This window comes from Rhea pennata, chromosome Z (genome assembly GCF_028389875.1).
Source record: "Rhea pennata isolate bPtePen1 chromosome Z, bPtePen1.pri, whole genome shotgun sequence".
Taxonomy (NCBI): domain Eukaryota; kingdom Metazoa; phylum Chordata; class Aves; order Rheiformes; family Rheidae; genus Rhea; species Rhea pennata.
In genome coordinates, this window is record NC_084702.1 from 24,627,094 (window position 1) to 24,643,037 (window position 15,944).

Here is a 15,944-nt window from a genome sequence, read left to right on the forward strand (position 1 = left end):
TTTAAAGTCCACTGCAAGTGCTTTCCCTTGTTCCCTTTAAGCACGTTGTTTCTCTCTTTTTTTTTTTGTCTGGCCATCAAGTAGTTATCTGTATTCCAGATGTTCATACTTCTCTGATCTCAACAAGTTATCCTAGACAAGTTGGTATGTCAAAATAAGAAACAAAGGTTAGAAACAGGCAGGATAAAGCAAAAAGACATCTATACAAAACTAGTACTAACTTTGTAGCCCAATCTCCGCAAGGCCAACTTCATGTTCTGGCAATAACTAAAACCAATGAACTATCACAAAAGGAAGTATTTCCTTCTGTACATGATTTTTTATTATTTACATAATACAATATAGCATAGTTGCTGGGTAGCATGATTATGTGCAATACATAAATATGAACTATCTGTACATGTTTGCATATCTAATAACTCAATTGAAAGAACAAAGTTAAAGCAAAAACATGATGCTTTTAATAGTGAAGTAGAAACTAAGACTGAACACTGCAATAAAAATCAGAAGTAGCGCCTTGTGTACATACATAACTATTTACAGATGAGAACAGGCATTACCACAACACTAGTCTAAACTGTACTTGTTTATATAAAAAACACAAGTTTCATACATCACAAAAAAAACCTTCCATTATAACACAGAAGTGATATTACCAGACAAGCATCAGTGAAGTATACTGCCTTTTCTAGAGTTGTTATTGTACAATGCTGTAGATAATGCAGCCCATGCAATACACCCAAGAACACTACAGTCCTACACCCAAGTACAATTAAAAATGATAAAGCAGCCCTCCAAGAGTGGTTCCAGCTACCACGTAAGTCTACAGCAGCCATGTTGGGTATGGTTTTCCATGCAGAATGGTGCAATTGTTACAGTTAAAACTAGAAAAAATAAAAAAGCTTCTAATATTCCTTTGAACCCAGAACACACTGAACATAAGTAGTACATGAATAATAAAACTCCTCAGATACTCCTGTAACTTACTCATCAGATGCATATGTGTTGCTTGAGCTGCTGTGGTATGTCTAAAAACATATGTTGCTTTTGTTTTATAATCCAATCTTACAATATTGTGTTACACATTTTTAGCTATGCAAGGAAAGGCGGACAACTCTGCTGCAGGCCAGTTCATAAGTTTCTTACAGGTCATTTCCTTTAGGAACCTATTTTCACAATTCTAAAGTTAATATAATTGGTTCCAGAATAGTTCTCTTCTCATACATGTCAAATTTTTTCACTTTTCCTATTGCAATTGTCAAGCAACAGTTCCTTAAATACAGCACCAGCACTCTTCTTACTGGAAGATGGACTCTGCATAACTTACGCTCTGCTGGAAAACGGAGTGCGGAAACTAAAATTAGAATGAGATTTTAAATGATAGAAGTAGACTGCCAACCTTTCCGATTTATCCTTCTCCCAAACAGGCACATAACACTAGCCAAAGATTACACACTTCAAATACACCTCAACAGGCAGATCTGCTGCAAACTTGCAGATAGCATACATCTGTTTGGCACATGTGAACTAGAGTTTGTCCTCTGTGCATGTGTATTCCTGTGTATATTCTGATCATCCAATTATATTCTGGGGAGGGCATATACATTTTTCAAGGGCTGTATCTGTCCAATTCTGCCTGTAACAAACACCCAAACATTCTGAAATATCATTAAGACAGACAAGACTAAAAGTAAAACTTTGGAGAACATCAAAGGAAAATGGCCATGCATCTGCTCTTTAATGTTTTCCTAGGATATATTAAAATAAAACAAAGAAAGTCAGTCTTTTCACAAGTAGGTTAGTTTATATTCTCTGGATTTTTTCAGCCACCACCACTGGGTTCTCTTTCCTGATTTTTGCTGCAGCTTCTGCTTTGTAATCATATGGGCAGTTATGCTTGTCAGAATAACGGTGAAGTCCACAAAACAAGTTTCCACATCGGCAGTCAAATCCTGTACAAACAAGAGGAAGCAACATCACTAGAAAGCATCAAATATAAAAGTAAGCTATACATTAAGTAACACTGTATTTTAAAGCAGCAAGTAAGTTCAATGGCTAAAGATATTTCAATTTCAACCTGTAATAGGGAACTAATCATACAGATCTGTTCAATGTTTACAAAGTGCTCTCATACCTGTAAGGCCAACCTTCTTTCTGCACATAAAACATCTGTTCTTCTTTGGTTTGGGCAGTTCAGGAGCTCTCTCTTCATTCTGTGAAGTACTAGGTTGAGAAACTGATGGGCTTGGTTGAGTAACAACTGTTAAAATAAGGAAAGAAAATAGAAGTTGAAGTTCTTCTTGACTTCAGTAAATATTTAGTACCAAGCATGTATTTACCACTGCTAAAATTTATTGTCTAGAGTAGTATACAGAACAGTCTATGAAAATGCAAATCAAGAATAGAAATTTTTAGGTATTGTAATAGCTTACTTTTTGGCTCCAGAAGAGACAAATTTTCCCCACTGTTTCATCAACTAGAAATTACAAGATATCTTATAATCTATCATTATAAGGTACCTCTAAGATACCTATACAATGTTAAGTGCTTATAGAGCCCTTCAGAAGTTCCCTGTTCATAGTTAATGTTAAATCATATGATCAAATTAAATTTAATCCAAAACAGTAACAGTATTGTCATGGCTGAAGTTGTTGAACAGAGGGGATACCAGTAGAAAATGTAATTAACAGGAGCATATTTCAGAAAACATTTCCAGTAACATATTACTGTAATAGTACTCGGTTATTCTGCTGCTATATTTGCAGAGTCTGATGATCTAAAACCCCAGTCAACCAAAACAACAGCTAGTTTCCTTGAGCTTCAAACCCACCAATTCTGTGCTACATCCAGAACACAGACAAAAACCGCACAAAAATTGAGATCATCTTTTTGCTTGTGATTTTTTCCACTATTTTAAAGAACAGAATTATGTCAAATACCTGTATCCTTGTATTGTATTTAGCCATAATGTTCAAGCAGGCATAGTCAAAATGACTCATTTTTAATTGCCTTTGTCATGAAAACCTTCAGTCAAATTTGACTCATGTTTTAAATAAAAAGTTCTCTAGGATAAAAATTTTAACTTTTCTGAACTTTTGTGAATCTGTACATTTTATCTGAAATATTTTCCCACCAAATGACTATTTTTTTTAAATCATCTTCAAACCCTAATTGGCATAGAGGAAAGCTGAGGGAGGTATGTTTGCATACAAACAAATACATATGAAACACAGACCCTGTTCCTCAACAGCTTTCCTGAACACTCCTGCTTGCATGGTGGTATCTATTACTCTAATAGATAAGAAACAAACTACAAAATGCACTCCAGAATAAATTGAGGACATAAGCTCAAAAGCTCTCAACTGTAATCAACTAATCCACACAAGCAGAATTTCTTAGTTGAGCTCCTTCTGGATCTCAAGTATTAAATTCTATGAAACGTGGATTTTTCCAGACATGTAGTTAGGTTGACTAGTTTTCTATCTTTATTACCTATCTTTGGTTTTAAAAATTCTGTTTGTATTGCCATCATAAAATAATCATTCTGTTTGTACTGTTTATCTTAAAAAGCAAATCCAGCTCACGATTAATACTAACTCCTAGAAAACCTCGAATACTCCAGCTCCATTTCAGAATTTACTGTAGTCAACTTTCCAGTCAGGAGTTCATAATCTAAATTATAACCCAGATCTAAAAGTAAACTCACAGCTAACAACTTTCAGTGCTTGTACTCAGAAAGTTTCAGAGTAAAACAATGGTTGCTAATATTTTGTTATACTTTACAATAACAATAGCAGTCCTTTTGAACCACAAAAACCCATTTACCACCTCTATTTTTGCAATTTTACATATCAGTTATCTGAAAACAAAAAAAAAAAAAAGGGAAGTTCACAGTCAATGCTATTTTGTTAAATCTGAAGATAACAAAGCTATACAAAGTCTTGGAGGCAAAATACTTAAGTGCATTAAGTGCATTATAGGTTTAAAGACAAGTATTTTAATTACTACTCCTACTAATACTTCTCCGACTGGTTTCAGCTTTTTGTTTCAAAAAAATCTTCTATTTTTACAATTAGTATTTTATTGATCTGTAGACAGGATCCCCTGAATTTATCCTTACATACCAAGAAAAGCAGTACTCGATATTTGGTTAATCTAATTGAGCACCTGTGATCACATACCAGCTTTTTAAAAAAATAACACTGCAAACAGCATAACACACACCTTGGCTCACAGGTATTAGCTATGGCATTAAAAAAAATCAAAAAAAAACTCCCAACAAAATCCCCCAAAACTTCCAAAACCAGAAGTATGTCAAAGTATAGCTGGCCAGGGTAAGCTTCATCTGCATCAGAACTAACTCACATTATGAGTCCTGGGAGTGTACATGTTGTTTCAATTAGATGGAAAAGAAAATGGAAAGAAGAGGAAAAGCAATAGTGAACTAAATTTTGTCATTCGCAACACAGCGCTTAAGAAAATGAAAACAAGAAAAAGAACAAACTTAATACTTCATCACTACTGAATATGTTCACAGGTAAACAAAAGCAGAAATGGCAGTTTCAGTCATGGCTCACTAACACAAAGAGATAGTCTAGTAGATCATTCTGTACCACAAAACAAAATTATTAAGAATAAATCCAGGAAAAAATAGTATCTAATGGGAAATGTTACCAAATACTACAAAGGTACTTCTTTCTACATATAAACTATGAGAAGTGTTCACTGCCACAACCAGCAGCACGAGATCGGGAAAGTGGTAAGAATAATCCTGAGAAATGAAAATGGCTGTTTCATGTGAATGCTGTTAAACAAGATCCTTCCCCCCACAACTAAAACATATTTCAGTACGGAAAAGCAACAGATAACATCCAGAAATGGCCACTTAGAAGGTCCATGACAAAGGTATGTTAGCAGAGCCACCTAAAAATGAATTAAAATGTTCAATTTATTATTCTGCAGTGGTTATACCTGCAAAAATAAGGCATTCTCCCACTTTTATGTCAGAATTAAATCTAATGATGAGTATTATCTTAAATCTTCATAAAGTCCTTTTCTGATAACTGCTGGAATGGGTACAAAGCTGACTACAATGCCCTTATCTAAAGCTTACAGAATACAGCAACTTTCCTTCCCTCTTCTTACCCCCTCCTGGCAAAAACCTGTGGCTCTAATGAAATATATTGCTGTTCTGGCAAGATGTCAAAAGACGACAAATTCAGATACTATCCTGACAACTGCTTGGCTTCCTTTAGCATAGAGGCCAAATCCAGCTGAGCAACCAGAATGCTAGTCCACAACATACTAAACTGATTTTATGTCAGAACTCACACGATGTTGATGAAAGCAAACTGCTGTAAATGATTCCCATGTAGTTATCATGGAATAAATCACTGGACAAAAGCTGACACAGTGGTAGGAAAATGGTAGTTACTGTTGCCTCCAGATCCGCTTCCTCAATACCAACACTCCTGTTCGAATGAAGCAAACTCTTTATCACTAAAACTGATATTCTCTCATCTTAAGAGTTCCTGTTGGCATGTACCCTCTGCATCACCTTGTCATTTTCCTTCCCAACAGCTGGCTAAGAAAGCTATGAAACTACATTTAGTTCACTTCAATTTTACCAAACCACTTCTCCTGCTTTAAGATTGAAAAACTTAAGAGCAATGGAGATTTTCAGAACTGAGAAAATCTATATTAACAACTTAAGACAAAAGTAATAGTTATTTGTAGGCACTGGAAAATTCAGTATTGTTAGGAGTAACAAGCTAGAGGGGCTTAACTAACACAATCCTAGCACTAGGAAGGTGCCTGGGAGGAAAAAAAAAAAAAAAAAAAAAAAAAAAGGCGCACAAATACAGGTGTTGTTGCATAGTAAATGTGAAGATTTACTTCATGTCAGTCTGAAGATGAGACGAATTTTTAAGAAAGTCAGGTAGGAACAGCAAGGTCACTGATAATTGAAAGGAAGCCACAGACCACAGCACAACTGCTCCATCTATACACAGAATGGTCCTACAAACCAGAAAGACAATGCTCTTTTTCACCCCAAAGTAATAAGCCACAACAACCACGTGAGATTTCTACTCAAAAGTAACAGCCATTGTAGTAACCGGATCTTCAACACTGATCACATTATCTTCTTCATATAAACAAAATTGGCTGCTGCAAAAGATCATGTCTACTCTAGATATTCTGACTCAGACTTATACTAGAAAGGAATGACTCAGCCAGAAAATTTTTAGGAGTTTCTTCTATGACCAAAGAAGTGTCCCAAATAGAAACCTGTCAGTTTAACAAACCACAGGATTTCCAAGGTAGTAGCAAGCAGTAAGAATGCCAGCAGAGCAAAAGTCATGACAACATTAAAAAAAATCTCAGTTTTACATGACATGACTCTCTCCTCCATTCCCACCACAGAAAAAATGGGGAAAAAAAAAAATAGAGAAAAGAAGGTAACACAAAAATGGAGCTCAAGACAGCAGAAGGACATTAGATCACACCTCTGCAGTACCAGAGCAGGAAGATATACTACAAGTTGTACAATCCTTAATATATTGCATATTAACTTCTATATACAATTCAATTTGTGTTAAGTCTCTGAAAAAATGACGGACAGTATTTATTACGCAAGTCAAGCTTCTTGGAGATGGATATTTTACTCTTCAGAAACCACAACTGCTATGCTGATCTAGATGCCCAGGAAAGGCTGAAGAACAAATTACATCATTTTTAATTTCATGCCAAAGAAAAGAGATAAAGCTATTTTGCAATGTGTAACTTACCTCCCAGATGCCCAGTTTTTAATGGGCATATTGGATACCTTTACTGTTACATCAATACAAAGCACAGACATCTCTGTTTAAATATCATACTGAAATATAGTTTAATTTAGTCACCATAAAAACATGATGTCTGTTGTGTACCTCTCTGTTAAAAAGATATAATAGCATCCTATCAGCAACAAGCACAGCACCAGCAGTTGCACCCTCAGTCTCACTTTCCAAGAAGGACAGCTTCAAGGGTTAGAAAAGATTATTGGTTCCATTTCAGAATTGTTTGAATCAAGGATTTCTACTCAAGCTTCAGTGGACACGGGAAACTTGAAGAGAACTATTTTGAACACAAGACAACAAGATTCTTATGTCAGATGGCATTACAGGCAGCCACAAAGGCACTGTTTATAGATAGTAACATGATTAATTACTATCAGAAATAACAAGCCAGTTATTAAAACAGCAAGAACCAAGTAATAACATCTATTTATCATCTTGAGCATACACTATCTAAAGCTGTCTGTCTATTCAGCATCTTACACAGAACATTATCTGCAACATAAACTGTACACATCATGGCTACTGGTTTTGATCCAAAACATGAGTAAGGGCAACCTATAACAAAGTCTCAACCTTCATGCAGGACAGTTGTGTTGTTTAACGTTAATATAATTCTAATCACATTGGCTTGATACCTAGCCAAAAGACAAGTGAGCAAACCATCATCTCCCATCTCGTGAAGTTCCTTAAATGTCAGCTTTAAGGAACAGAAAGGGTTACTTACAAAATTGATGGAATAAGGCTGTATTTAACAATAAGTAAGTCATAAATAGTAAGTTAAGAGTATTTGGGGATTATTTTTAATACGTATTTTACAAATACAGACCCTAATCATTTCAAGTTCTGGTTGGCTTTCTTTACAGGCAGTGCTCTTCCACAACTGTGGCTTCATAGAGTGATAAAACAACTCATCATACTAATCCCTAGAACACTGCTTTTCTCGGGTTTTGGCAAACACAAGCCTCTGATATGCATGCTGATACTAATTAAGTCTGGAAACACTGACAGATCTGACAGGAGACTCATCATTCAGAAAGGTAGTGACCTACAAATAAGCAAAAAAATGCTAAAAACACACTATCATTTAATACAATATGATTAAATATCCTTGTTTCTCAGATCAATTAATTTTTAGTGTTTAATATTTAACTCTCTTTCTTCTATGGATCCTTTATTTCCACTTAAAAACCACTAAAACAAACCAGGTTTATTGAAGAAGGCCTTCAATTATGCCTCTCCAGCTTGGCAAAGGTATTACTCTGATGTAATAACATAAGGAAAGAAAAGAAGTTAGCTAAATTTTGCATTTAATTCCTGTAACTCAGTGTGGGAAAAAAAAAAAAACTAACTATGCACTACAATTCTAGAACAGGAAGATTTCAAAGCCAGACATATTCTGACTTTGGTCAAGACTGTATCAGAATTCAGTCCTTCATAAAAATTTCAGAAGCATATCAAAAGCCTGTGAGAAGTACGATATAATCAGTAACTAATTATAAACTGGAGTTCAGACAGAAAGGTCTTTAGATTTCACTGACTTTTACGAGCAGCTCATCAGATAAGCAATTGGACTGAGCATAAGTCACAATTCAATTATAAACATACAGAAAGTAAGAAATTTGACTTAATAAATCGTAAGTTACAACAAAATATAACCTGTTTTAGACCTGTGAATTACAACAGGGCCAGTTAAGCCTGTCATGTCCTTCCTCCTTCAAATGTTAAAACGAAAAACTGCCTTAGGATCTGACTTATTTTGAATGAGGATCCAGGTTACAACCTCAATCTGGAAAAAACAAATGAATAAGAATAAGCTTGTTGCTTCATTTTTCCTCTCAATTTCAGCACCTTCTAGAATCAGATGCTTACGTCCCAACGTCAAAAAAGCACACTTTAACTCCAGATGGAAAAAAAAACATACATACAAAACAACACCCAAAAGCAAACAACCAGACAAATTTGTTTACAGCCTTCCGGTTTGTATGGGAGATAGCTAAAGTTTCTTTTGCTAATGAAAAGCTAGCAGAAGATAAGGGAGAGTGTCAAGGGGATGGGGCCGAACTCTCTTCCGTTGTCCCATACCAATCCTTTGCAATCTAAGAATAATAGCTATCCTATGCTGTCTAAGATGTGCCCCAAATCCAAAGAACACCTAAAAAAAGGTGCACTTTAGAGGAGCTGAAGGTGGTTTCAAGAATTATGGGTATGTACTCAGCAAAACTCTTTTTCACCAAACTTGTTTACATTCCAGAAGTTTTTTCTAAACATGTTTATGCTTTACTGTAATCTTTCCAGTGATCTCTGCACACAAGCTTTAACTGAGCTTTTACTGATTTAAATTTGAGTTTCCAGCTGTACTATTTTTTACAACTATAAATCTACTGATTTGCTTTTAGGTCATCCCTTCTCCCCCCAAAATCAATAAAGAGAATTGTGTGACCACCATGTAGTTGCTTGGTTAACAAAAAGAAGTAGAAGATTGCCATTTTACATCTGGCAAAAACAAGAAACCCCTATTAGCACTTTTAGTTAAGACACAAACTGCCTATTACTTGATCGTTGCTATCATTTTATGTATTTCTTTCCAGCATGTCACCTTTTCAGGTAGGTATTCATAAAAAGACAATATGAGTTTATAAATATTATATCAAAGTATGAATTATTTCTCAGTTACATACAACAAGCTTTTTCAGATGACATGAGTTACAAGAAGCTGAAAAATGTAAAAATCTCCTCAGTCTGTACATGACTAAACATTTCAATACAATGTTGAGTGGTACATTCCGCAATTTCCAACTTACTGATTTTCAAAATTGAAAATTATATATATAATATATATTTAGTGAAGAGATTTCTTACCAAGCATCAGTTTTCGATGCTTTATAACAAAAGACTGAAATAGTCCTGTTTGAAGACTGCTTCAGAACTGTTAAAATTAATGTACTTGTTCCGTATCTATAGGTACCCACGTTTTAATATAGCCATTTGAATAAACTACTGCATAAGAAAATACAAATTTAGTTATTTACTACTTGTAGGTAAGAAAGTACTCCCTTTATGCTTCCCTACAAGAAATACTTATACTTCAAATTTACTACAGCTACAACCTTCCTGTAAAAGAATAAAACTTCTAAACTGAACATTCTCACTAAGCAATTAACGCCATTAAGTACTCTACATTTGCAGAACAACGCTTTAGTTGTATCTACTGATTACCTGATCAGTCTAAATAATCTTTGTAAGTCTTTGTTAGTATTTCAAACCAAGGATTCCCTTCCACCATGCTCACATCCTTCTGTAAAATGGAATTTATTAAGAACATTGTTCTCTAAATGCAGCAAGCCCTTTTGACTGCCATGAGTCAGCAGAAATTGTACTGCTAGTTTTTCACACAGAAATCTCAACACTTTCACTTTGAGACTGAACATTTGCCTAAATGCAGTTATTAACAGTCTTGTTTGTAAAAACTGAAGTTTTAGAGACAAAAATGCCTTCACAGGCATCAAATTCTCTACTAAAATCGAACTGAATCTGGAAATGAATTGGATCTGAAAACTATATTCTGGCACTAGTCATTTTTCTTGACCTCAAAGGTACCAGTACTCAAAAAGCATCCATAAAAATCATCTTCCTCAAGACCATCACTACAAAGGGAGATGCCATCTTAAAAGAAAGTAAACTGGCAGTTTCTGGTAAATCGACAATTGTACCCAGTGTTACTCTGCAAACGTACCTGGCTCAGTCTCTGTTTTCGGTGTTACTTTTTCCTCTCTTGAAATGCTCATTTCTGTCATTTGCTGCGTTACAGGCAAAGCGGCAACAGGCACATTTCTGTTTAAGTACAGTGAAATAGGTAATTTGTATTAGTTTTGAGTTCATAATAAAAGTTTAAATTGTCCAAATCCATCCATAACAGTAGATTTCCTGTTCAATTATTACTGACACAGGTGCCTGATCTCAACTTCTACTCTATCTAAAGTGTACTTTTCACTCTTATGTCAGCTTCCCTAATAGGAAATAATCTGTAGAGCATATTTCTCCAGATAAACCAGAAACACCCTTGTGAATGCATTAGTCTAGCACCAAACATTGTAACTAGTTCCTATTTTAAAGATTCATAGAGCACTGTTATATGCACCGTCCCTTTTTTCCCCTCTGCAGAAACTCGCTGTACTAGGTCAATATTATTGCAGGTCTTTAATTTGCTGCACACTCTCAGCTCATTCAAACCTCAAAATAGTACTTTCATCTTACCTTGACTTTTCAGATGTGCTGCCAGCAGCACCTTCACAGTTGTTTAAGCTAGTGTCTGGTCTTTGTACAGATGCAGAGTCTGAGGTAGGACTGTTTGAACCATTGGTTGTTCCTATGCAATAGGAATTCGGGAAGTTAATTATAAGCAAACTGTAGATTATAAGTTAATCAAATACTCTTGCATACAATAACAATCTGTTTCTCTAAATTTTTTCATTCCACTGCATTTTACTTGTTAATGACCACATACAGCAATTGTATAAAAACATACTGGTAGTGAAGGATATGTAGAAGTGCAAATTAAGGCTTAACACCAAGTTGGCCAGAATTTATTACGTAAAAATGCATTTTTATTTTTACTGTGTTTTAAAGTAGTATTCGCTAATGTTTGTAGTCTTAGTACACAGCTTTCAGAAGTTCTCATGAAATATGTTTTTGATTCCTCTCTTCATTTCATTTTCAGAGAAAGATCTAAACTCTTACCCATTGGGCTGATTCTGCCACTATTCTGCTGTCGCTGAAGATGCTCTTTGTAGCAAACAGAACACATCCCATTTGTCCTAGGATTTCCATAAAACCCACATCCTGTACTACAGAGCATGGGCCCTGGGGTCTGGTTTGTCTCCTGAGCCATCTCGATGCTGTAAATAAAACCAAGAACTGCATTAGGAGCTGGCACGTCACCAAAATGAATTACAGAGTTATAGAACTAAAGTGTGTCTGCTCACCCTGCCCCCAGAAGTCATACCAGCATTTAAGAGAGCTATATTGATGTTAATATACCATTCAATACTGCAACTGTATTGATGAGTAGTATCTTTAAAAAACTAAGAGAAAACAAGTGTAATTGTAGTAATACTGAAAAGTAATATACTTGTTGGGACTGGGTTGTGTGTGCGGGTTATGACCGAGTTCAATTTAACAGCCAACAAGCTTTTTTTACCACCTCTGAGCGCTTACTGAATATGAAAAAAGACACAATTAGATGTGCATAATAAATAAGATCAAGCTTTTTCAGCCTTCAACAGAATTCTACTCTTTCCAGTGATGCATCATTTTGATGCTAATTCCATTAATTATTAGAAGTTTCCACTTTCAAAATATATGTGTTAAACAGAATAATAAAGATCACTGAAGGAATTTGTTAAACAGGATAATAAGGATCATTGAAGTACGGACAAGTCAATTTTAATCTATATTGCTATCTTTAGAAGCAGTCTCCAAAACAAGGCCCTCATCTCCGCTTAGATTGAGTATGAAACTTGATACTGAATATTAACTGGCAACAACATGTGTACAGCAGGCCTTCAAAGTCAAAGAGCATTTCTGAAGTAAGTTCAGACCTGATCTTACTCTTCCAAGAAAAATAAAATAAAATAAAACCGGAGATTGTTAAACACATTCATTTACACAGCCTATGCATTTCCAAAAAGCCAGTTAAATCCTTTGTCTTAAAAAAAGTTATAGCAAGTCTCCCAAAGGCAGACAGTGCTAACCCTCTCTCTCATCAACGGCAAAATGAGGAATAAAAATACCTCACCTTCACTAGCATTTAACCTCTGCAAAGCAATGTTAGTAGAAAAACTGATATAGCAACCAAATTCTTGATTCTCAAGGGCAATAAAAGTGGAACATAGTAATCAAGTGATCTACTACAAATTGAGGACATGTAAGAATATTGCACTTGTCTTCCCAAAACTTAGATTCAGTAGAAGCACTATGTAAGTCTCTTGAAGACATTTTGGAAAAAGATTACTGTCTTTCTCTTTAGAAACAACCATGAAGGATATTTGACTACTAATGCTCATGAGAACTCAAATGTATCAAAAGCAAACTAATTCCAGTGTGTACTAGAATTTTTTCTTAAGTCAAAAAATATCAAACTGCAACTTGTATATACATCTCAATAGTATGATGACTAATTGATAAAAACTAAATTTCTGAGATCAAAGTAAATCAGTAGCAGGAGAAAATAAACAAATAAATTTAATCTGCTTGTCTGCTGATGGTCATGGGACTATTTACACTTTTGTTTCAGGATGAAAAGCAAACTCACATATTTTGACAGACCTCTCAACAAATTGCAGCTTGACAGTTGTACACCAGTCAAGACAGTTAGCAAAAATGTAATTTAACTACATAAATTTAAAATCTAAAAAATCTTATTATCCATATTCCAGCTTTATGTTTCTATAATAGGAATAAAGATTGTACTTCTGTCATTTTATTAAGCAGATAAACCCAAAGTGCAATCAAATATACCGTCACCATCAATCTCAGACTGACTTCCTCCACTTTCAAATTACTATGCTATAAACATGTTTTTCCACTTACTAAATCTAACTTCAGGTGTTAAATGCTGGTATTAACATATTACAAACAAGAGTCTTCATGGCTCCTTTGTCAGCACATTCTTTCACTACTTGAAATACATGCCCTTAATTGAAAGGTCAAGTTGTTGTTATCCAATGCTTATGAAATTGTGCTTTATCATGCTCTTGAAGAAGGTCCAAGTATCACCTATGTCTCTTCTAAAAGCCTTTAACACCAACTGGAAAACAGTTATACACTTTCCTGTACTTAATCTAATACCCAGGATGCTAAATCAGGTTGTTTAATCTTTGAACAAACAACAGCGAAAGTGAGGTTCTAATGAAAGCGAGATTACAGATTTCTCCAATTCTTCATTTTAGGAACTTTTCTCCTTACAACATCAGCAACTAGCTAAAACCTGCTTACAAACGCAGTTCCCCAGAAAACTAGCTTCTAATACCATCACATGCGTGTCTGCTTTCCTTATCGTTTCTCAGAAACTTGGGTCACATGGGTGAGTGCATTAGCTTCCGCCTGTCACAAGGCTGCAATGTGACAGGCTGAGCTAGAGGCTCAGACACAAAACCTCGTCAACAGGGGCCTCTGAAATCAGCTTCTATTTATATCTCCAAAGGCTGCCAACTCCTACACAACCCACAGAACTAAAGCAGCCGAGCATACACCCACTGTTAGAGGAAAATATAAAATCCGATTAACACGGCTACAGTTTCCTTTCTAGCGGGAGAGGGAGTGCAGATACTTAAATTCAATCAAGAAAATGCAGCATCATGAGCTAGTCATCTCAAACAGCCATTTTCATCTCTAACTCTCAGCAAGAACAGAAAACAACTGGGCGTGATCAGAGGCCTAAGAGACCATTACCGCTTCATGGGCTTGCAAATACACCCCCAACCTTTTTTGGGTGGGTGGTTACAACGACACTAATTGCCTTTCCAAAATATAAAAGATCTCTTCTACCTCCAGAAGAAGAAAATCAGCCTCAGGGCTATTCCTATTTAACCTTGCGACTTTCCCAAAATAACAAGAATCTATTTTATTCAGTGTGTTAACTCAAAACAGTAATTTATGCCATTTAACCTTATAGTTACCGGTAAGCTTACCCAGAGAAACTAAAAGCGGAATAGAAATACTTACAATCTTTGACCTAAGGCTCATGATCAAGCCAGCTTTTTCTGTTCCAAATTACAACTAAGCTGAGGAATAGCAAATTTTAACAAAGATAGGTATCACAACTATTTCAACGATCAATGAAAATATGCTCCTTCTTCCAACACTTCCAACAAACTACTGCTGAAGCAGTCACGCCTGCTGATCTCAGGTTTTAATATAACCTATGGAATAAAAATCCGAAGTCTACTTAAATCGCTAATAAAACCTGGGAACCGTGTCAATGGCAGGACTGAGTTCGCCAGTTGACCTAAATACTTACTCCTCTCAATATCCCAATCCCCTTCCCCCCAAAACAGAGATCGATCCAGCAAGGATGTTTCAGCCTCTACAGCCCAGGGTTCTAGGTGAAGTGATCAGGCAAAAATGGAGCGCGCGGATCAAAGCGGGCATTTCCCGGTGACGACGAAGCCCGGCTCAGTGAGTCAGACAAAAGGGAAGGCACTGCCAAGCGCCCCAAGCGCGCTGCGCTTTAACCGCCTCCCCCCCACCCCCGCCCGCCCTTTCCCTTCTCGGCCGAGGACACCGGAACACAAAAGCCCCGGCGGCCGCCGGGCGGAGGAGCCCGAGGGGCAGGCGGGCGCCGAGCCGCGGCGCCGCGGGGCCCGGGCCGCTGGCAAAGCCCTGAGTCACGGCGGGCACCGGCCGCCGCCAGGCCCGCGCCGCCCCCCCCCGCCCCGGGCCAGCCTCATTGTCTCGCTCCCTTTGTCTGCCCCGCCGAGCGGCCGCCGCCAGCCCGGCCCGCGGCCTGTCCCGGCCCCCACCCCGCCGCCGAAGCGGGGAGGGGGCAGCGGCTCCCCCCTCACCGCCGCGGGGCCCCCGCCGCTGCCGCCCCGCTGACGGAGAGACCCCGCGCCCCCGCCGCCCTCCGCGCCCGCGTACCTGCTCCGGGGCGGGGGGAGGGAGGCGAGGAACCCCGCGGCGGTGTCGGGGGGGCGCCGCGGGGCGCTCCGCGCTGCTCCTGCGAGGGCGAAGGGAGGCGGGCGCGGAGCTGGCGGCGCCGCCGCCGCCGGTTCCCTCCTTTGTTCCCGCAGCGGCAGCAGCGGCAGCAGCGCGGGGCGAGACGCGCGGCGCGCAGGGGGAGGGCGCAGGGCGGGCGCGCGGGGGAGGGCGGGAGGCAGCCGGGCCCGCCCGCCCCCGGCTCGCGCCGGCTCCGCCTCCTCCCGGCCGCCGCGAGGCGCCGCCGGCCCGCGCGCTCCCACGCGGACGCGTCTGCCGCTGCTCGGGACGGGCGGGGAGGGGCGGGGGGGGGGGGAGAGGGGGCGGGGGGGGGAAAGGGGTAGGGTAGGGTGGGGTGGGCGGGGCGACGCGGGAGCGCGCGCGCGCGCGGCGGCTCGCGCTGCCACCGCC

At 38.3% G+C, this 15,944-nt stretch overlaps 1 protein-coding gene across 2 annotated transcripts; it reads right to left on the reverse strand.

The window, feature by feature from the left end:
• Positions 1-299: 299 nt before the first annotated feature.
• ZFAND5 (zinc finger AN1-type containing 5) lies at positions 300-15,639 on the reverse strand. Of its 2 annotated transcripts, none has more exons than XM_062598966.1 (6): positions 15,477-15,639; positions 11,577-11,734; positions 11,094-11,205; positions 10,573-10,670; positions 2,135-2,260; positions 300-1,952 (listed from the first exon to the last, which is right to left on the reverse strand). In XM_062598966.1, exons 2-6 carry the CDS (start codon positions 11,725-11,727, stop codon positions 1,804-1,806), a joined length of 636 nt encoding a protein of 211 aa, XP_062454950.1. In that variant the 5' UTR covers positions 11,728-11,734; positions 15,477-15,639; the 3' UTR covers positions 300-1,803. The 2 variants fall into 2 exon arrangements, with proteins under 2 accessions (XP_062454950.1, XP_062454951.1); XM_062598967.1 differs by lacking the exon at positions 15,477-15,639 and adding an exon at positions 14,857-15,006.
• Between the last annotated feature and the right edge of the window lie 305 nt (positions 15,640-15,944).